This window comes from Trachinotus anak, unplaced genomic scaffold (assembly GCF_046630095.1).
Source record: "Trachinotus anak isolate AG129_WGS33_773 ecotype Australia unplaced genomic scaffold, CSIRO_AGI_Tana_v1 ptg000016l, whole genome shotgun sequence".
Lineage (NCBI taxonomy): Eukaryota > Metazoa > Chordata > Actinopteri > Carangiformes > Carangidae > Trachinotus > Trachinotus anak.
This window is the reverse complement of record NW_027273867.1, coordinates 4,685,804-4,707,500: the sequence shown is the minus strand read 5'-3', so window position 1 is coordinate 4,707,500 and position 21,697 is coordinate 4,685,804. Positions and strand designations below refer to the sequence as shown.

At 42.2% G+C, this 21,697-nt stretch overlaps 1 protein-coding gene across 4 annotated transcripts in view; it reads right to left on the bottom strand.

The window, feature by feature from the left end:
- Nucleotides 1–21,697, bottom strand: part of hivep3a (HIVEP zinc finger 3a) — a 51,727-nt gene that overhangs the window by 3,750 nt on the left and 26,280 nt on the right. For 3 of the 4 annotated variants that reach the window (XM_071499656.1, XM_071499657.1, XM_071499658.1), the window contains 5 exons: nucleotides 8,149–12,387; nucleotides 7,455–7,633; nucleotides 4,161–4,330; nucleotides 4,000–4,074; nucleotides 992–1,590 (listed from right to left, as the gene is read on the bottom strand). In XM_071499656.1, the coding sequence (XP_071355757.1) occupies nucleotides 992–1,590; nucleotides 4,000–4,074; nucleotides 4,161–4,330; nucleotides 7,455–7,633; nucleotides 8,149–12,015 (4,890 nt within the window). In that variant the 5' untranslated portion in view covers nucleotides 12,016–12,387. Of the gene's footprint in view, nucleotides 1–991; nucleotides 1,591–3,999; nucleotides 4,075–4,160; nucleotides 4,331–7,454; nucleotides 7,634–8,148; nucleotides 12,388–16,724; nucleotides 17,218–21,697 lie in introns of those variants that run through there. The other variant, XM_071499659.1, reaches the window with a different exon arrangement.

Sequence of the window (21,697 nt, the reverse complement as noted above, 5' to 3'; positions counted from 1 at the left end):
GATACCAATATAAATATCTTCAGTTAATCTGATATTGATACATCGGCTGATATTATTTCAACATAAATTCATAACATTTTTTTCATATTTGGTTACTGAAGTTAGGTATTGAGTGAGACACTTTACAGTATTATAATAATGTGCAAAATAATATTGAAATCATATAATAAATTTGTAAAAACAAATATATGGGCATTAAAAACAATCTACATGAGAAAGGACAAAATGAAAGTCAAGCTACCGTGAACAGAAAGGTCTATTTTTTTGCAGATGTGGAAAAAAGCCCTGTAGAGAATGTAGATTATACTGTGCTCCTATGGGACCTATATCAGTGTGAAGAGGAAGTGGTGAGGTTACACCATAGCATAACCACAAGTTTGGAGTAGACGTATGTTTTTTTTAATTTATTTTATTAGGGTGAACTGAGATATTCGCCCATGTTGTTTTCGTCGTCGACATGTGGTTCCAATCTCTGGTATTTAACGATCGGTCTCTCGTCTCGTTTTATCAGTGGCTGCCCAGGGAAAACAGGTTGTGTCTATTTGGGAGCTCTCCTGCATTATTTTAAGGCTGGGAGCTGCAGGCTCGGTTTGAGTGATATAAAACACAAGAGTTGCCTTTCCTTCCTTTTCCAATAAATGTGCGACTTTAAAATAACCTCATATGTACCAGCCTATCTATATTTACTCTAGGTGTTGACTTACTGGGATTTAACTGAGCCACACAAGATTAGCTTTGTGAGCCAAAAGCTGATTTATTTAAAACTGTAGGCTAAACTAACAGAAATGGATCAAGTCACAGGTTAGTGAAGACGGCGGTTTGAACAAAAGCCACGTTTTGACCAGCGTTAATTATACACAAATGACATAAACAAGGCAAAATCCAGACTACAACATAAACAAACAAACAAAAACGTATTATTATCAATCAAAATGCTGTAAACAGATGTTGTGTCTCCATGTTTTTTGAGACAAAAGCTGAAGAGACTCACCAGTCTTGCTGCAGACGCTCGACAGAGGTGAGCAGAGGTGTCTGCCAGGGAGCCCGGAGGCCCAGAGGACTCTGAGCCATGGGACTGGACTATTATGGGAGAAAGACCTCGAATGGGGGAGACTGGTCTCAATGGGGAGGTGGAGACATGACAACTGGATGGGGAGAGAGAGGGAGGAGGAGCAGGGCGCCGGTGAGGCCTGGGTGATGGGCTGCGAGGTGGAGACGACTCCCTTCGTGGAGTCAGGGACTGAGCGCTAGGAGAACGGGAGCCCCTGGAGGATACTGATGCTGAAGCGTCAAGGCGTCTGCGGGCAAACAGCGCCCTCCTGGCCCGGGCCGAGGTCTTCTGGGTAGAATCCTTGGGGTTGAGTGCGGGTGGTCGGCTGGGATCAGGCTCCATCGGCTGGCCTCCTGAAAGAGGTTGCTCGCTATCAGAGGAGGCAGTGTGGGAGCTCTCAGCCACCTTGGACCAGCTGCCTTCACATCTACTGCCCTTGTCCTTCGCACTGTCGTCCCCATCACGTCCACCTCCTCCCAGATCAGAGTACTGCTGATCTTTTTGTTTATCTGGATGAACTGATTGGTCCTCACAGACTCCTAGAACAGGAAAAAAATCCACTTTACAACATATTTTGCTTTCTCCCCCCTTTCTAACTCCACCAACCACCTCCACTCTTCAGTTAAAGGTCGCATATTTTACATTTTTCCTGTGTTTTATTTGAAGTATTGATATCCATAAAAAAGATATATTTGTGGTTTTAAGAAACAAAAACCATCTCAGTGTAGTTTTACATCTCCTCTCTGAGGCTTCTCTCTGGTACTCTAGTAACAACAGGTTGGTGAGTCTCTCCTCTGATTGGCTGACTGTTTTCTGAGAGAGTAAATGAAAATATAGCAGATTTCAGGTAAACAGTCAGAGAAGCTCAAATCCTGTAAGGTTGGATGGTGGGTCCAGGTGGGCGGGACTTGGGGTGTGACTGAGAGCAGTGACTGCTTTGTTGTGACATCACTAAGTTCCAGAAGTCCTGACGGCTGGTTTTAAGGCTCAGTGTCTGAATACAGGCTGTGTGCATTTCTCTGTGGACTGAGGCTTTGACACTTTCACAGTATTAATATAGAACCTAGATCTGATCTATAATATAAAAATACATGAGTGAGACAATCTCAATTTATACAATATGGGACCTTTATACCAATTTAATATCAAGTGGACTGGGCTGATATTACCCAGTCATCTACAGCACAAACAACTGAAACTATTTCCTAGTTTCTGCTCTTTTTTCTACCCTGTCAATCATTCAATCCTGGTAGGAAACACTTGAAATTTCATGTTTTGTTATTACAATCTTTTATTTCCTCGATGCACCAATGTGAACAAATGTCCAGGGAATAAAATTAAACTGTACAGACATTACTGAGCTGTGTTTTGGCCAGTCACTACCAGCCAAGTACATTCTTTCCCTGGGTGTAACGTATGAGAGCCTCTCCCATGTTTCCATGTATCTTCCATCTCATAACTTATACGCCCAAGATCTTGATATGCTGCTGACTGATGTTTACATTTCTCTTCAAACAAATATGAAATGTTCAAGTTCAAACAAAGTGACAAATCATGTAAGTCGGCAGAATTAGTCTTCAAACAAGGGAATTTGTGCAGCTCAGGTCACCGCACTGGGTTTAGATGTGGCAAGTCACCAATAAGTAACCAGTCATCTTCAAAACAATCAGTGAAATAAAGCCAACAACTTAATGTGCTGTATCTAATGTGTTGAAGGCAATCAGTAAAATTAATCATTTAATCGTTTTTTTTTAACTTCTATATATATATATATATACATATATATATATATATATATATATATTTATTTATTTTTTTAATTTCAAATACTAATCATGGATGTATTAGGAGAGCTGGATATGTTTTTGCCATTCAGGTTCACGTGTTGTGTGTGTGTGATGGCTGCGTCACTGACCTGCTGTGGCTCGCACATGTGTGTGTTCACACCGGCTGCGTATCTGCTGCGTTGCTCTAACTGCCAGCTCTAGCTCTAGTTGTCCTTGGATAATGGCCATCGACGGGCTACTCGCATATCTTTTCATTAAAAATTAATTTCTGATTTATTTTTGTCAGAAAATGTCACTACAATGCAACAGTCTCCACATGCAGCTGCTAAAATGGTTAAAAAATACATGTTTGTGTCATATTCAGATTCAGCCATCAAGTATAGTACAAGGTTTCAATTTTACGTAATGTTGCTGGTATGATGTCAATATGACTATCAACAGGTCTGTTTTTGCATCACATGTGAAAAATAGACTTCTGTAACTTTGTGATGTCACAACAAAGCAGTCACTGCTCTCAGCCATGCTCCAAGCCCCACCCACCTGGACTCACTATGCAACCTTTCAGGATTTGGTTTATTAGGATAAGTGTTTATCTAAAATATTCTGTATTTTTATCACTCAGTCAGCCAATCAAGAGAGAGGCTCTGTGTCTCTCTTCTGATTGGCTTATTGAACTGCTGTTGCTAGAGTTCCAGAAAGAAGCCTGAGAGAGGAGATGTAAAACTACATTGAGATGGTTTTTGATTTTTAAAACCACAAATCTATCCTCTTATGGATATCAACACTTCAAATAAAACACTGGAAATGTGTGGGACCTTTAATCAATCAAACTTCTTATTATCAGTTATCGGTTAAGCACTTAATTACAAACAAACCTACTTGCTATAAACAAATATACACATTGTAAAAAATGAATGATTTATTTATTGATAACAGTAACCTGAACAGCTGATCCCAGAGCTGTGCAGGAGGACTGATCTAAGTAGCACCGCTACATAAGTAGGGGTTAATCATTTTTGCAAATCTCTTATTTTCTCCCAACTCTGTCTTGCATGCTGTGATATCATGAAACTGTAGACAGGAAGTAAAAAACACAAATTGACAGCACTGGAAGTGATTTGGACTAAAAAAGAGCAATGGTAGATAAACAACGTAGTATACCTTCATCTGTGTCGTCAGGGTAACGACAGGTTTCTGTTCCACGTGGCTCAGGTATCAGATTTTCGTTGAGGCTCCCTGTAAATACCAAAAGAGAAAGTGAGAAACTGACAGAACAGAAGCATCATGATCCTGTTTCAGCATCTTTCAATGTCTACCCTTACCTTTGGCTTTGAAAGCAGCGTTACACTGACTGCAGTTACACGGAGAGGACTCTGTAGAACGGTCAGTGCACTTTTGCAGCACACTGGTGCTCTTCAGGTGGAATCCACAGTCCTCACATTGGCACTTCCCTCCAACTCCACAATGCACAACACCATACTTCTCATTTGATCTGAAGGTGCAAAGAGAGAGAAGGAGGTTTGAGTTTGGTCCTCAGAGCGTTTCCCTGTCAGTTGTCTATTGATGCTGCTCCTCTCGGGATGATAGTGACAATCAATATGAGTGTAAGTGGAGCTGACAGACAGGCAGCAGGCACTTTAGCACCTGTAAGGAGCTTTTTAGCGCCTGTATTTATCCAGTGTAAGTACGCTATCTGTTTGGCCCTCACTACACAGTGAGCTCACACTGTGGCAGCTGGGTCTGGGGTCCAACCCTCCATGTACACTGAGGGTCTCTCAGCGAGGCACCCACTTCAGCTTCAACAGAGCCGCTTTCATAAGCCAAAACCAGATCCCCTCCCCACCTCCCTCCCACTGCCGTATAACCCCCATCACAGCTCACACCACCACTGAGTCCAAACAAGGGGGAGCCTACGATGTGGCCCGGGGTCCGGGGGTTTGCTGCAGCCAGCCAATAAAAACAGCTCTGTGAGGGAGGGAAACCCTGGCCCAGACCAGCTGCTGCCCCAAATAAGCATGAAAAAACACAGAAAATGAAAACACGTTGCTACGACAAACAATCATTCTGATTATAATCGGCTGTTTTTTCTTCTATTTTCACTGCAGGCTTCACGGCTGGATAAACTCTGCAGGTATCATAAACGGTGGCTTTTACAGTCTCAAAAAACTTTCAGTTTAATTAAAGGGAAACACTTTGCCTGGACGCTACACCCCTACACTATAAAGCAGCTATTTTCAAGGGCTTTCCTTACAGGACCCATTGACTGAGTGTTTGTGCTCTTGCCTCCCCCCATGCCAGTCATAAAAATGTACCTTTCTGCCTCCGTTTTGTCTTTTTGTGGCTCAGACAGACTGAACAGACGGAGAAGGAGAAAGCGAGCAGGCGTTAGGATGAGTCACTTTTAGGGAAGGCTGTGATGAGCGTCAACATGAGTCACAACAGGGATTTGTTCACAGACACACTCCCAAACCAAAAAAGAGACACACAGATGGCACCTCTCTGCGCTTCGCTTTGCTGCTGTGTTTATTTCTGATGGGTATCAGAAGTCCTGAGCGTTTCTGCTTTAACCTCACCGAAAATTAATTTCACAAGTCGTGTGTGTGTTTTTCATTGTGTTCAAACAAATTCAAACCTTGCAACAATTTCATGTTGCATTTTAGAGTTTCGGTAAAATGTGAGTCAGTCACTCTCTTGTTAACTTTTTAATGGATTCACTGACTCCTTTCGCATTTCTCATATCCTTTTAATGAATGGAAAAATCTGTCTGTCCTTCGATTTCCTCTCGACAACTGCTCATCTGATCGACATTAAACTTTGCGAGTGTATTGCTAAGGACCCCAGGAAGTGCAGTGTCGACTTTGAAGTTTTATAGATGAGCAGAAACATGAAAAGACAAAACATTAATCAGCAGTCAGTTTGGGCTGGGGTGATGCATTCGCTTGAGCGACGCCGCAGCTACAAATCCTGCGCCGGATCATCTTAAAGGTTGGAGTATTTTAGACAGAGACCCGACAGCAGAGCCGCAGCATGTGATGTTTTGTTTACATTGTATCTCACCCATGCTGACATATTGGGTGGAACAAGTAATCTATGCATCATCAACATCATGCGTCATCTAGTATTGTTCAGCTGTTGTATATTTTCTGTTTCCTTTTATTGCCATGAACGAGTCAGAACATGGTTTAAACTAACCTTACAGTTTCTAAATTGTTTCTACTCTCAAACACATTTGCCAGTGATTGTCTTCGCTGTGTCTTACTCCACTGATGAAATAAATCCATGTCACAGCCATTTTAAGTTTTAATTAAAGTTGCTGAGTACAAATACTGATTCTCCAGTTCAGGGAAAGGGTTGCTGTGACACACAGAGATTTAATTAATCTACACTCACATGCCCGAGAGGTGTTCCCAATTTCTGTCCATCTTAACTAAATAAATGGGATGGACAAAATATTAGGAACACCTCTCAGTATAAACCAGTACAGTTCAACAGCTCCATAAACCACACTCTCCAAAATGACCATTAAAATGAATCAAACAGATTCAATAAAAACTGAACATTATAATCCTCATGAGGGAGATTTATTGCCTGATGTCTTTTGTATTACACTCCATTAGTCTTATGTATGTGAATCTAATAAACTGGCAAGTGAGCGTACTGTATGTCACAGCAATCCTTTTGAATTTGTGATCCAGTATTTTCTGATCAGGCGTCTGACAAATTGGGTCTTTTGTCATTATAAATATCATAACACAGCAGTTAAGTGGAAATTAGATGATGATGATGATGATGATGATTATTAGATGATTGAATAAAATGCATGCATTGTTTTGCCTTAAATTTTAACATTGGAACTAGAGATGTAACGATTAATGATTAATGATAATGAATCAATTGGCAGAAAATTAGTTGCCAACAGTTTTTAAGTTATTATTTGTTCAGGTCATTTTTCAAGCAGTTACAACTTATCAAATGTGAGAATTTTCTGCCTATCTCGTCTTATATTATTGTTAATTTAATATTTTTGGATTTTGGACTGTTGGTCAAAACAAGACATTTGATATCACTCAGACACAACAGTTATTAACTGTTTTATTGACTGAACGACATCATCAATGAAGCCAATCAGGAGAATAACAATATTCCTAGACCCCTGCACTTTTTCTTTTTACAATGTGTATGTCTTTCTGCCTAACCCTATTCCGTATGACAGGCTCCTTTTATGACTAATGCTATATGTACATGTACATATGTAGATGTTCTGCTCATTCCATTGGTGTCAGTGTGAGAGAATGAAGTGTGCTGCCTTCATGTGAATGGCTGTGACGGTTTGTATAAATGAATCTCTGCAGGAGCAGAGGAAGCTGGGTAGTTTCCTGGCTTCAGTCCCTCAACAGACGGGCTCTGCTGGTGCAGACAGCCGACCCCTGGCTTCTCCAACATGGTGGACAGACAAACAGTTTCCAAAACATACCGCACTATGTGACGCAAGCCTTCAAATGCTGTAATTAATGAGGTTCATCACTATAAATATAGACAATATGTCAACAGTAAAACCAATGTGATCAGCTAATTTCTTCTTACATAGCACTGAGCAATGAGAAGGTCATACTCACCCCCCCTTAGAGATCCAAACTTCAGGAGGTTGTTTATTTCTGGAACATGACTGGACCTCCTCCTCTTTCTTCTTCTCTTCCTCCTTCCCCTCTTCTCTGTTTGATCTGTTGTCATCAGCTGATGTCTGTCCCTTGCTCGCTCCCTCGGGGTCTCTGCAGTACGACTGGCTGTTGTAGACCTATACTCGAAAGAGACATGGGCAAATTCACCAATTCTGCTCCAGCATGCCCAGGGAGACAAAAATTGGGAATTCTCATTGAACATTGTGTTTTATACCATTAGTTGAAGCACTTTTTTTTTTTTACTTTGTGTGTCATAATTCATTACTTTTTTTATAATCATCTCTTCATCAAATGTAGTTCCATCATAGTTAGCAAAAAATTTGTAAAGTTTCTTTTTTGGAGATTGCAACAATACAATCTTGAAATGCTAACCCATCATTTGCTGAACTCTTTATACTTTGTTCACCAGAGGAAAAGGCAAAGAGGCTATGCTAACCTACAGAGACTGTAAACAATGCCTGGGACTCCTCTGGGACAAGAATTACTTAACTTTGTTGGAGTTAAACAGAGTAACTGTATGTCATGTACCCTCTCTCAGTACTCCATGTCATTCTACATTTTTATTGGTCTAATAATACATTATAATATAGATAAATAGACTATTGTAATCAGTGGTTGGTGCGGTAATTACCTCAGTGGAGCATGGTCTTTTGCTGTCCTCTTGCTCCACTGACTCAGTTGTCCTGACTGACATGGAGGATATAGTGTAGATAGAGGGACTGAGCCTCTGCTTACAGTGCAGCAGAGAGAGAGCCATCTTGCTGGAGAGGCCAGGTGGGTTGGGGTCATAGCTGCTTGTGGACCACGACGAATACACTGAGGGCTTCTGTTCATCCAGAGTAGAATGGTTTGGTTTAATATAGTTCAAATAGCACCAGCTATTACAGGTGCTGGACAGCAGACTGGGGAATGAAGGTCCAACATGTGTGACGGGAGAACAAACACCTGGCAGGCACGACTGATTCTCCCGTTTGAGTTCCTGATCCAATGGGTCCACTGATGCCTTGTCAACACACCTCACTTCCCTCTCTTCTTCCTCTTTTACTCGTTTCTGCTGCTGTTGTGACTCAGGAGGGAGCTCTATACTGTTTGAAGGGGAAAGCATGCGCTTGTTACCCCCTGAGCCTGATAACCTCAGGCCATCATCAGACCACAGCTGAAAGTCTGGACTTGTGTTCCTGTGGTTTCTGTATTCAGCTGTTGGGACGCCTACATTGTGTGAAACAGCATCAACTGCCTCCTGGGGCCTAGGGGAGGTGGACTGAGACAATGTGGTGTATATGGCACATGCTGGGGTGAGGGTGTCTGTTTGGAGACGCACTGCTACTGAGGGAGATGTGACTGGCCTCAGTAATTCCAGACTCGACGTGATGTGAGGGACGGAGTGTTGGATGTGGGAGTGACTTACTCGAATGTCTGAATAACCATCATGGTGTAGGGGAATCTCCAGCTTCAGCCCTGTAGACATGGGGAGGTAGCGAGCTCTGGCTGCCCCTGATGGTCCATGTGTAGGATAGGGCTGTGGTGCTTGAGGAGGGGGCTGTCCTATATGGATGCCTGAGGTCTCTTCTTGTACAGGATCTACCGATGCACCATGAGCACGTGAGAGATCTGTGCTGCCTGTTAACTGAATATTTTGACTAAGTTTCCACTGAGAGAAGATCTCTTTGCACTGTGATCTAACTGGATTACGCAAGACTGTGTCACCTGATAAAGGAGAAGAAGAGGACCTACTGCAGCACACAGAGGTTGGGCTTGCTTGAGAGGATGTGCTAGTTGTGACATGTTCAGGACTACAGTTTGATATGGCACACTGGTCCTCCTCCTCCTCATCTGGATCTCTGATAGCAGTGTGCCTCATAAGGAGACATTTTCTTCTTTCCCTCCAGCCAACTGCAGAGCGCTCCGGGGACAGACAACTGTAGTCAAAAGACTTACTGCGGGTCTCAGCCATTAGGACACTTGGTTGTGGGTCATGAGGTGCCTGTTCAGATGCTGAGCGCCTCATCTCTCTGTGCTGATGTACTCCAGGCACCGTTAGCATGTGAGGAGCTCTTGATCTCCTTAGTGGTGATGATGTTGCTATCTCCATGTCTGGTCGATTGGACTCCTCAAAGGATGTGGAGCGACTGGATGCATAGGACGCACTACTGTCCTGACTAGGGCTATGGGGCAGGGATATTGAGTCAAAACTGGATTCCCCTGAGGACTGGGCAGCCTCAGCTAGACGTAAGCGCTTCTTCTTTGGGGGCAGTTTTTCAATAGGGAGCTGGGCCAGAGATGGGCTTCTCTGAGGCCACTGAAATTCATCAGGTTTCTCTGAATGTTTTGCTATGGAGGTTGGCTCTACTGAGATCTCGGTACTCATGTTGGAATCCTCTGTCACCAGTATTTCTGGAACTTGCACATTGTGTTGGCGGACCAGCTTTCGGGTTGCTAGTTTTGTTGGCTGCTGTTGGGGTTGTTTCTGAGGCACTATTTGATGTTCGTCATGAGATGTAGAGTTTTTTGTCACCTTGGCACCTTGATTCTCGCTGCACAAAGATTCTTGTTTTTCAAATGAACTAGTATGTTGAATTACTGAACAGGTTTGCAGTGCAGGTCTTCTGGGGCCCTCGTAAGGTACATTGCTTTCATCTTTACACTGTCCTGACAAGAGGGCAGGAGAGGGTAATGAAGGAGAAGAGGGGTCATCAAATTCAAAACTCTCCTCTTTCCTTCTCTTGCGCACTGCTGAAGCTCCTGCTTTGACTGCATGGTTAATTAGCTGTGAAAACTCCATTTGACTAATTACCACCTCATTTCTGGGATGATGCGCTAAGCACAGGCTTTGCTTGTGTTTCTTATAACCTTCCCAATCTTTGCATCCAGTGCCACAGGCCTCACACTCATATGGCTGGGGTTGACTTTGCTTGTGGTCAGGCACAGTGGTTATGCTGTCAGGGTAAAATGAATGGGAACCATCCTGTTCCTCTTTTGTAAGTTCGGAACCAAGCGGGATTTCAATAGCTGGCTGCCGTCTTAGCATCCCATAACGACGGGACGCCGCTATTTCCGAAGGCTGTCGTTCATCGAACGACTGACTTAGGCGGAACTTGCTTTGGCCACCACTGGAGGCATCAAATGAACTAGCTGCAGATGGCATTGAGTGACTTCTCACCAGAGGGGCGGTAGTTGTTTGGCCAGTTGGCTGCTCCACATTTAGGGGCTGATGATGAAATTTTTCACATGGCACCCCCATGGTGATGGAGCCACTGTTTTTATAGCCCAGATCTCCAGCTTTAGGGCTATGAATAAGTGGTTCCTTCACAGAGGAACTCTTTTGAGACTCTGAACTATTCTTTCTGGAGAGTGAGAATCTCCTTGGTTTTACACTGTCAATTTTACTTGTGTCCACCACTGCCTCATTGATAGTGATAAGTTTGGTAATATGGTCAATGACCTGCTTTTTGGGCACTGTGAATGGGATGCTTTTGTCCTTCTGACCAGAGGACTGCTGGCTGTGATGACGGGACATCCTCTGTAGGTGTCCGAGACGTCCATATTTGCCGAGGATGATCTCTGCATAGCTTTTGGCACTTGTGTTTGGGGGACTGTCCTGTGACTGCTCAGTACTTTCAGAGCGAGAGAAATAGCCAGATTCTGTACTGCCTTTACTGCCTAAAATTAGAGATGAGGTCTTTTCATCAGATGAATCTTGAGGACCATGTTTTCCTCTACTTAGACGTAAGGCCAATCGCTTCTTCACTGCGTAGGAGTCATCATTTCCTCCAGTGCTATCTTTGGCCTTGTCTGTTTCATGACTCTTAATTGAGGGTACACTGCTTTGTCTTTCTGTATGGGAAGAGGCTGATGACAAGTGCCTGGTTTCATCTTCCGACTCAGTGACTTGCTCCTCTAAAGATCTTGGCTCCCCAAGTGCCAGACCTGCCTTCACCCTGTGGGTATGCGATTTGCGGTGTTTGTACAGGTTACTCTTGGTCTTAAAAGAGAAGCCACAGGGGGCACAGGGGTAAGGTCTTTCACCTGTGTGGGATCGAATATGTTTCTGTAGGACACTAGGTTTTGCACATGCACGGCCACAGTAAGTGCAGACATATTTTCCTGGTCTCTGAGGTTTACGCTCTCGTTTTTGTTTTGGGGTGCCCTCTTGGGTTTCTGGTTTAGATTGGGTTGGGCTACCTGCTGAGGAAGGTGGGACTCCTGGTGACAAACTAGAAACTGTGGTTGCTGTTGTTTCTTCATGTTTGTGTTCGAGCACTGTATCGGACTCAGTGCTCTGCCGCTGGTTCCTGAGACGCTTACGTTCAGGATGCTGTCTTCTGGATTGTTTTGGTTGCTGTATTGTGCCATGGGGCTTTAGGGAGCCAGTTTGCTTTTGCTGACGGGGCTGGGAAGGAGACTTAGGCTGCAGGTCTCGGTGAGGAGACTCCGGTTGACAGTGTTCTTGATCTCCGGACTGCTCCCCAGTCGTCAGGCGACTATGCAAGGTCTCCATAAAATGGAAAGTCAGCCTCAGGTAGACACGTGGGATGCGTCTGCCTGTGCCAGGCTATCGGGTTCGAGCCCAATCATTAACTGTATAATTGGTTTAATGTGGGTGAATTCTATGAAATTATATCCACTTTAGTTGACAGCCAGGCCTCATAACTTTTTACTAAAACGTTATTGCTGGACAGCTGAATGATACCATCAAATATAGAACAGCAGCAACAAACAAGGCAGCTGTGATATGTTCTGTACTGTGGAAGAACTCCTCTGCCACGCCGACCGTAAGTATCCCATCATGAAGCAGTCAGCCAGTCACACGCTCTAATGTTGAGTTGCCTCAGTGGAATATATGATTCTTCCTTCTTCTCAACATGAAGATCTGTGAAGACAAACAACTCATTATATAAAATAGTGCATATAATTCAATGTTGAGATACAGATAACTCTTGACCTCCCTCTTGCTAAATATAGGTATTTATGTTTCACGTCTTACGTAATCATTGTATGTGTCATAACATTCAGCTTTCACTGCCCCCCCCCCTCTGCCACTGAATATGTTTACATTGGATTGGTTTATGTAATATATTTTATTCAAAGATGCATAAGAATGCAGAAAATAAAAATTCCCTGAGAGAGGAAACATGTCCGATGACTGTTGCAGGAGCATTTCAATAACAGCATCATTTCAAATCGTCTTCAATGATTTCTAATCAACCATGCATTACTTATTTCAAAGCCATGGACCACAATGTCTTTCTGTTGGACAGCACCACATTACATATCACACCCACTCCCATAAAATGAGTCACATCTTCTTGCTGCAAGACAGGCCAAAAAAAAGTTTGTCATTTTCAGATGGAAATGCAAGATGCTCCCAGTTGAGGAGAGAGTTACATAATTCCTGGCAGTATATGAAAATTACTTTAGTGACACCTCCTTATTCATATTAAAATTAGTTGTCATAAAAGCACCTTTTTCTTTTTAGGTGCTAATGAAATTTCTTTGCTTCAAGTTTTCTTTGCATAATTAATTACACCTAACTAAAGGACTGTGGCATGTGAACCCTAGCATGTTCTAATTAATGCTGTATATTTGACGTGCTGTGTCATTCAATATCAGACCATGCGTCCTTCAAAGTGATGATCATCAGACAGTGCTGCAGTACAACACTACAGCATTAGAGCACATGTGAATGGCTCTAGCTGCTTCTTTATTTTATAGCATATGGATCATTTACACTGATTAACTGTGATTTTAAATACTTAAAAAGGACAAGCCAAATGAAGGCCAGAGATGGCTGTTAGCTGTGAGTGCATAGACAAGGTGACTCAGTAGAGATACTGAAGAAAACTCCCAGTGTTTTTTTGTGCCAGCATACTGAAACAGTAAACAAGGCATCCCACGCACTGACCAGCTGGTTTCTACACCCACGTTCTGGTGGAAGACGGCAAAGATGCTGGATTATATCCAAATTACTGATAACAGGTTGATAACCATCTTTGGTTTAACTTGTGAGAACATTATATATGCCAGTATTGGATGAGTGTTAAACCAATATTTTCTTCATAACAAAAAAAAACAAAACAGGCATAATATACAAGTATATGATTTTCTTTGTTTGCAGAAGACCGTTCAGATTTCACAGCCCTGAGTGAGACCAGTAATGCTAAATGTAGGTCATACGGGTAGTGTAACTGGACTTAGAGGTTTTACAGGAGAAACTCACTGAAAATATGAGCTCAGACACACACTCTGCACACTCTGAGGGTGACAATGACCAGAGTTCAATTTCAGATGGAGCATTACCTAAAACCAAGTCACATTTTTAAACTCATGCATTGCATCTGCTCATTTACACGTGTCACACTCGCTCCAGAGTGTTGATTTGCACCTCTCATGGTGCAAATGAAGCTAGCCGGTTTTTTCTTCTTTTCTCGACATGGATCCTGTTTCCCCCCTGTCCTTGGCTCTCAGCCTCTGTGATTCTCCCTGGGTGAACCATTGCAAAGCTTTGCTTGAAAACACATGTCGAGGTGTAATGTTCTCAGTGTTAATACTCAGGCAAATTACTACATATTTAGTAAGAACTGAACATCAAGGTCTTTCTAAAGGAGCAATTCATCAGAAATCAGCACACCTCCTCTTTTCCATGTGTTTTTAAATTATAAAGCAGGTCTATGTTCTATATTAATACTGTGAAAGTATCAAAGCCTCAGTCCACAGAGAAATGTACACAGCCTGTATTCAGAAACTGAGCCTTAAAACCAGCCGTCAGGACTTCTGTAACTTTGTGATGTCACAACAAAGCAGTCACTGCCCTCAGCCATGCCCAAAGCCCAGCTCACCTGGACCCACCATCCAACCTTACAGGATTTGGATCTCTCTGAATCTACTATATTTTCTTATTGGACCACTCAGAAAACAGTCTCTCTTTTGATTGGCTCACGGACCTGTTGTTACTAGAGCTCCAGAGAGAAGCCTGAGAGAGGAGATGTGAAACTACACTGAGATGGTTTTTGGTTCTCAAAACCAACAAATATATCTTCTTATGGATATCAACACTTCTAATAAAACACTGGAAAAGTGTAAAATATGGGACCTTTATAAGGGAAATTATAATTGTATACATCAAAGTATGTTTGCAGGCACTGGGGAGTTCTACTGCATATATGAAAAAAGTTGTATGCTACCAGCCTAACACACCTGATTTTCCAATCAAACTGTTTACGGGTGATGTAGGTGTCAGGTTTTGACAGAGAAGAATATATGGAATTAAAAAAAAAAAAAAAAAGCAATCTCAATTCTGCTGCACTGATTTTGTCTTTAGGTTTTTCTTGTCCATCACAATGTTACTGGTGTGTAATGCTAAATGGCTGGAGTGTTCCTTTAACCACAGTCAGTGGACCTTTTTCACATATGAAAAATTATTACGCTTTTATTTAAGTCTTCCAGTAAGTCATGCCAGTGAGTCAGAGTGCACAATGGCAGGTTCATAGAACTGATGCGCTTTAATGGTATGCATCCGTCATTAGTTTGATTATCCCTGTGATTTTCCTGCTAATGTTGGCAATGAACATTAGCCTATAGCCAGCCTATAGAGAGAAAGAAACCATTGTCTGGGTCTCATCGGGCAATAGGCAGTGATAGGAGCAACGTGTACAAAACAAATGTATACTGTATTTAGTCTGTAAGCAATATAGATCTGCAAATACGTGCAGTGTGGGCCATACAGTTACAGTTAAAATCCACAGCACACGTCAAGTTAAGTTAATTACAACTCCTGTATACATTTCCGAGATGCTGCAGCCATTCACACACCACACAGAAAGAGAATATTGTATAAATGGCTTTTTAAAAATCTTGTCAATTTCCTCTTCTCACACTAATGGGCACCCAGCGGTGGTTCCTATGGTAACGGCCCTAAACCATGTGGTAGCAGATGGAAGGAGAGCTGGAGGGCTAAATTTATCTTCCAGCATCCTCACCGACTACAGAGCGAGAGAGAGGGAGAGAAGGAGGGAGAGAGCGAGGCAGGCGAAGGTGCCTCCCTCCTAAAAGCTACAGCTTTTTGTGGAGAGAATGGCACACATCTCAAAAGAAAATCAATACTTTTGGAGTCTTGAAATTGTACTACACAGATACTCCTCCGTTCTTTCAGGGGCAAGGAGGATGCACACACGGGGATGACAAAGAACACTGGGCCAGTCTCCATGAAAAACCAAGCTATGTTATTCCCGACAATTCAACCACAAACACAATTTTAAACCCTTATTTTGTTTCATAAAAATTGCGCAGGCTTCCAAAACAGAAATACAACAGATTCATGTTAAAATTATGTACATTGACTTGAATAACACTGATTTCTAAAACAATGAAACAACGGGATTTAAAGCATTTGAACAATGAGGCAAAAAGTTGGAATTTCAAAATTCACATTTTTTATGATAAAACACTATGAAAACAACATGCTAAGCTGGACTTATTTCACCGTGATCCTGCAGACTCATCTAACCAATGCAACACTGTGAATGTGCTCATCTGTTGTTGTGTTTCCACCACTATGTCAGCTGAGCATTAGCAACGCTGTCGAGCCAGAAAGCGCAGCTTCATCAGCGGCCTGATAGCGGCGCTCTCTGGGGACAGAGGAGGAGAGCCCTCTGGGAGTCAGTGCATGCACAGCCATCCCTCTGTGTGTGTGTGTGTGCGCGTGTGTGTGTGTGTGTGTGTGCGTGCGCCTTGGGAGCAACTCCCCAGTCCACAGGAGGACATGCCAAGCAAAGAAGGTTGGGATGCACAACACAGGGAGCTCATTCACTCCTCGTCTGAGCCGTGAGCTTTAAAACATCCACAGCCCACGAACCACTCACTATATTGCACTCTCTCTCTCCTTCATTCACACACAGACACACACACACACAAGCACAAACCCCCTCACTGCACAAGCTGCACTGTCTGCATATGTTTAAAATGGCTAAAATATTCAACTCATTTCAAATGTCTCTGTGTATGACTCTACAAAAGATTCTTGTTTTTTCCACCACTCACTGCTTCATTGATATAACAGCCTTTTGCAATAACAAAGACCTGAATGGAGAGATTCCCCCCTGCCTTCCCGTCCTCACATCACGTCACTAACATCACCTCACACACATCAAAATCACCGCAGATGACAAAAAGATATCATTGGCTTTTTTTTTTTGTTTTTTTGTTTTTTACCTGGTAGCAGGTGGTGTTGTCCTCCTGTTGTGAATGACTGGAAGGGAGAGCAGGGAGAGTCAGAGAGAGGTGAAGGGACGTAGAGAGAGAGAGAAAGGATGAATGAGAGTGACAGTGAAGAGAGAGGGGTAATCGAGTCTCCGCTCTACGTGCACTGGGCTGCAAACAGGTAGCTGAGTATATTATGCGTATGAATGAGGAGGAGGGGACACTCTCTCCCTGTCTATCTCCACCTCTTTCACACACACACCCCCTCCCTCGGTGTCTCTCGTTCAGGTCAAAGTGAAGTAGCAGCTCCTTATTTGGAAGTTGACGTAAGCCTGTGTTTCTTTTGGCAGCGGTCTCGGGCTGCACAGCTGGCAAAGCGGTGAGAGGCAGAGGGGCAGGGTGAGTGGTCGGTGTTTTAATTTGACTGGGAGATGGGGGTGGAGGGGGTTACTTCATATTTTTAAAACACAGTTTACCCATTCAGGTCTCATTTTCCATCAAAGGTGGAGAGCTATTGCTGCTGCTTTCTGAGAAAACCCTGGAAAATCTGAAAACATATAAGGACCCGCGTGGAAAAAAAAAAGGAAAGAGAGAGGCACAGGCGTTCAGTTTTTAAGAGCAGCTCTGGAGAATGTCCACACACCACAGTGTGAGTGTTCATGCTCTTGCCAGGGGTCCGGCTGAAACGAGTCCAGGCAACTCTGACATCACTCTCCACTCTTTTATGCCATGGGTTTTTCCCCCCCTCCGCCAACTGACTTTTTTTTTTCAGCAGGCTGAAAGCTTGCAGACATGCAGAGCATTGAGGGAATACCAGCCGGTGGGATGAAGGCAGGCGGTCAGCCGCTCATCTGGCCGGGCGTGAAAAGGGGAAGCTGAGAGGGGAATGGAAGAGAGCCCAGGGTGTCCATCCTGCACCAGGCAACAGAGAGTCCTTGTGTCTAGGACTCCAAATTTGAAAATGGTATGTGAAAGCCAGCTCTGACGCGGACATTTCTGGATTAAGGCTGCAAATAGATAATTTTATCCTTGTCAATAAACAGCATTTAGACAATTATCCGACCCCAACAGTCACCACTCAAACAGCTCCTGTAAGAGTTACTCGCCATCATCATTGTGGATAGACAGTAACATCAATCCACAATACTACCTACAATCATGCAAACACACCACATACTAAGTGCCTCTTCTTTATGTGCATTTTCAATTTGTGCATAATAAAATCTGAGTGGAAAATTGGTGTTCCGATACAATTTTTTCTTTCCCTATATCGATTCAGATACCTGATCTCGTGTACCATCAGATACCAAGTACCGATCTGATACCACTGCATTTTTTACATCTGTGCACTACTAACCCTGTATGGATGTGAGATAATTACTATTGTTGTATGTCATGGCTCAGGTTAAACCTTTTGTAAAACATGAACAAATAGGCTACATGAAAGCCATATTATCTAATTTAAATGTAAGTCATACAAATAAATAAATCGGAATAAATAGGAATAGTTCCTACACTAGTTCTGCTAATACTTGTGCCACCCCTCGAAATAAAGCCTTGCATACTGCACACATTGACCTTTTAATGGTGGGACTTTCCAGTCTAATATGTTGCCAATTTTTTTGCTGTGGCTAATATTCTAGCAAGCTAATATTTCTGACAGAGCAACAAGTGTATTTGTGACTTACAAAAAAATGTTTGCACAATGTATTGACACAACCAACTAAGCAGTACGTTTTGGTCTTTCAGAAGGTCAGATGGCACAAATGCCTTCATAATAACTCTTCTACCCAGCAGGCATCGGATGTCAATGTAACGTTGTGTAATGTAGAATCTCATGTCAGACAGGCGTTAAACTTTAATTGGAAAAAAAAATAAAAACAAAACTGGCTAATTGACACTGTGATGTTTACATTTCAATCTACTCATTTGACACGCTTATCCAAAGCAACTTGCAAGTGAAGGACATCAGAAAAGCATCAGTGCAGTGGGAAGCCGTGGTGTAAGTGTTAGGTACTATATCTATTTAATAAGTGCAAGAATCTGTTGTGTTACACTTGCTACTATTAGTAACATGGCGCTGCAGCGAACATGGCACTGGTCAACGTTGTGGAAGGGCTAGTTTCTAAGAAAAAGAACACCGATTCAGTAGTTTGGAACCTGACCTCATGCATATGGCTTTTAATTCAAATTGATCATTTAGCCCATTTCATATAGAATACCAATATATATCATATATCAGTATTCAGCCTAAAAATACTGGGATATGTTTTTTGGTCCATATTGCCCAGCCCTTGTACAACCTAACGATGACTTCTACTAGCAGAAACAACACAGCGCTAGCAGCTAATGACATACTAGTTACTTTTAACCAAGGCAAACATTGTTAAACAATAAAACAATGTTGGGGTTTGTTAGCACTTATTCGTCAGCTGCTTTTTCATTTATTTTGGTGTATAACTGTATTAATTCAGGTACATTACTGACACCACATCTACACTTCCTGTGTGCTCACATCTGCAAGCTAGCTGTTGGTGCTAATGGGTGCAAAGATAAACCCAAGAGAAGAAAACCCAGACTAATGAGTAAGTGTTTCTGTGCATGTGATTATTGCCTTTAAGCTACTGTTCTCTTGACACTGAGCTAATGAGACGACTGTAGTGAAATTCCACCAACTCACTCATCATGTTGTCAGATTGAAAATTGGTAAAATAAACCCACAAAGGCTGTAGAATACAGTATAATTATAATTGTCTATGTATGAAAATCTAGCCTTTTGTAAGATGTAAAAAAAACCCAAAAGTGTGGATCTGAACCTGTCATAGTTTTCTTTATGGTGTAATGGTATGGGGTTGACTTGAAACCAGATCACTGTACATGAACTACGTCAACAATATTATGGAAACCTGTCCCTGGATCAGCTCAATGTTGAATTTGGGAGTCATGGCACTTCTGTCTATATATATATATATATATATATATATATATATATATGTATATATATATATATAGACACAGCAAACTCTTGTAATAAGTGACAGAGAAAAATGTAATCACTGCAGGTTACTAATTTAATGCAAGCTGCACAATATTCCTGGTCATTAACAGCAAATATTGTTTAACATCAAGATTGAGAATATTTTAGTTTTTTCTCATAAAAACATCTCAAACACCTCACCATTGATGACAAATTACTATTTACTGAGGCCTATATCTGCTGAAAATAAAGGTGGTTATTGCTTTCAACATATTTTGGTTTGTTGTCGTACTTTTTGAGTACGACGTGAGGACTAATATTGGCACAGTAAATCGGTCTTACTCCACTTGTCTGCCTTTCTGTAGGGTGACAGAGCTGCCAGTGTTGAGCTCTTTCACAGGGGAGTTTTGCCTCTGTGCAGCTGGGGCTTGTCTGGATGGCCTTGTCACACTGCGAACATCATGCTACCAAACACATTTCCTTACCAGGAATATTTCTTTTTGTTAGGAATGCGGGACGAGACAGGGATGAAAACAAAAAGATAATACTGACCTCTTTTCTGTAAACCCAACAGTGTGAATTCATTTTGTACCTTGAGCTACACAATACATTAACATTTAGCAGTAGCTGAATAGAAATGATGGGCTATTTTTAAAGACGCAGATGCAGAGGGTGCATTTTCCTTATTTCAGTTTGGACAGCTTTTTTTTAAGAATAGAGTTTTCCCCTAAACATAACCCTGTGGTGGAAAAGAGGGTCTTTTAAGGGAAAAAGCACAAAGTACAGATTTTCTGCAAATGAAGGTGTTTTGTCTGTATTGTTCTTTTTTCATTTATTGTACAATAATCACAACAGAGGATCCTTAATGACAGCTAGGACGCCTCTTTTTATTTACCACTACATCACTTGTTATTGTGTGAACTACTGTAAAATTTCAACTTTATAAAAGACAGTGTGTATGTAAAAATCACCATTTATGGAAGGTCACACTGAAAACAGGTCACGCACTTCACCTCTCTCAACACTGGTTTACTCTAAAAGTCTGGTGTCTTCATGTTGCTTTTGCTGTTCAGAGATATAACTCTGCCATTCACAATTTTGTACAGTGGTGCGACAAACACTATCTCATCCTCAACACACAAAAAAACCAACCAAAAAAAAAAACAGAATAGATGGTGTTTGACCCCAAATCTTTTGCAGATCATTCACCAGTGGTCATCCATGACCTGACCACAGCTCAGGTGAACTCCTACAGGTACCTGGGCATCCACATAGATAACAATCTAGTGTGGAGGGCCCATGTCAAAAGCAAAGGCTGCACTTCCTGAGAAGGCTCAGAACCTTTGGTTCTTGGAGGTGCAGCTCCTGTTCTACCACGCTGTAGTGGAAAGCCTCCTGTGCTTTGAAATCTCGACATGGTTTGGTAACTTGACAGTTTAGCCAAAGGCCCAAATAAACATATTAGTACAAACAGCCATGAAAATTATGCGAGTCTGTCAACACCCCAGTCTTTAAGACATTTTTCAGCAAACCATAATCAGCCAGGCACAAAAGATCATCTCGGTCCAACTCATGTTCTCCACCCTGAATATCAGCTCCTCCCCTCAGGCAGATGGTACAGAGTCCCCCTAAGCAGGCACAGCCGGTTCAAAAACGCCTCTGTACCCCTGTCCATTAAAGCCCTCAACACCACCTAGGCCAGAATGTGAATATGCCATGCTTGTATTATTCTTGCTGTTCATGCAGCATTATTGAAATATGTGTGCAGTCCCTTAAAGTGATGATGTAGATGGACACGAGTATTGGATGAATGTATGTATTTGTGGCTTTATTGTTGTAGTTTATTGTGGTTGGATGAATGGACTGTTTTTATACTGCAGACACTGAAGGCAAATTGCCCCCTGGGACAATAAAGTCTATCCTATCCTCTGTTGTCCATCTCAACGATTGGCTAATCTGCATTAAACTGGGTTTTGGATTATGTTGCAAGCAGTTCAGGTTAAGCCAC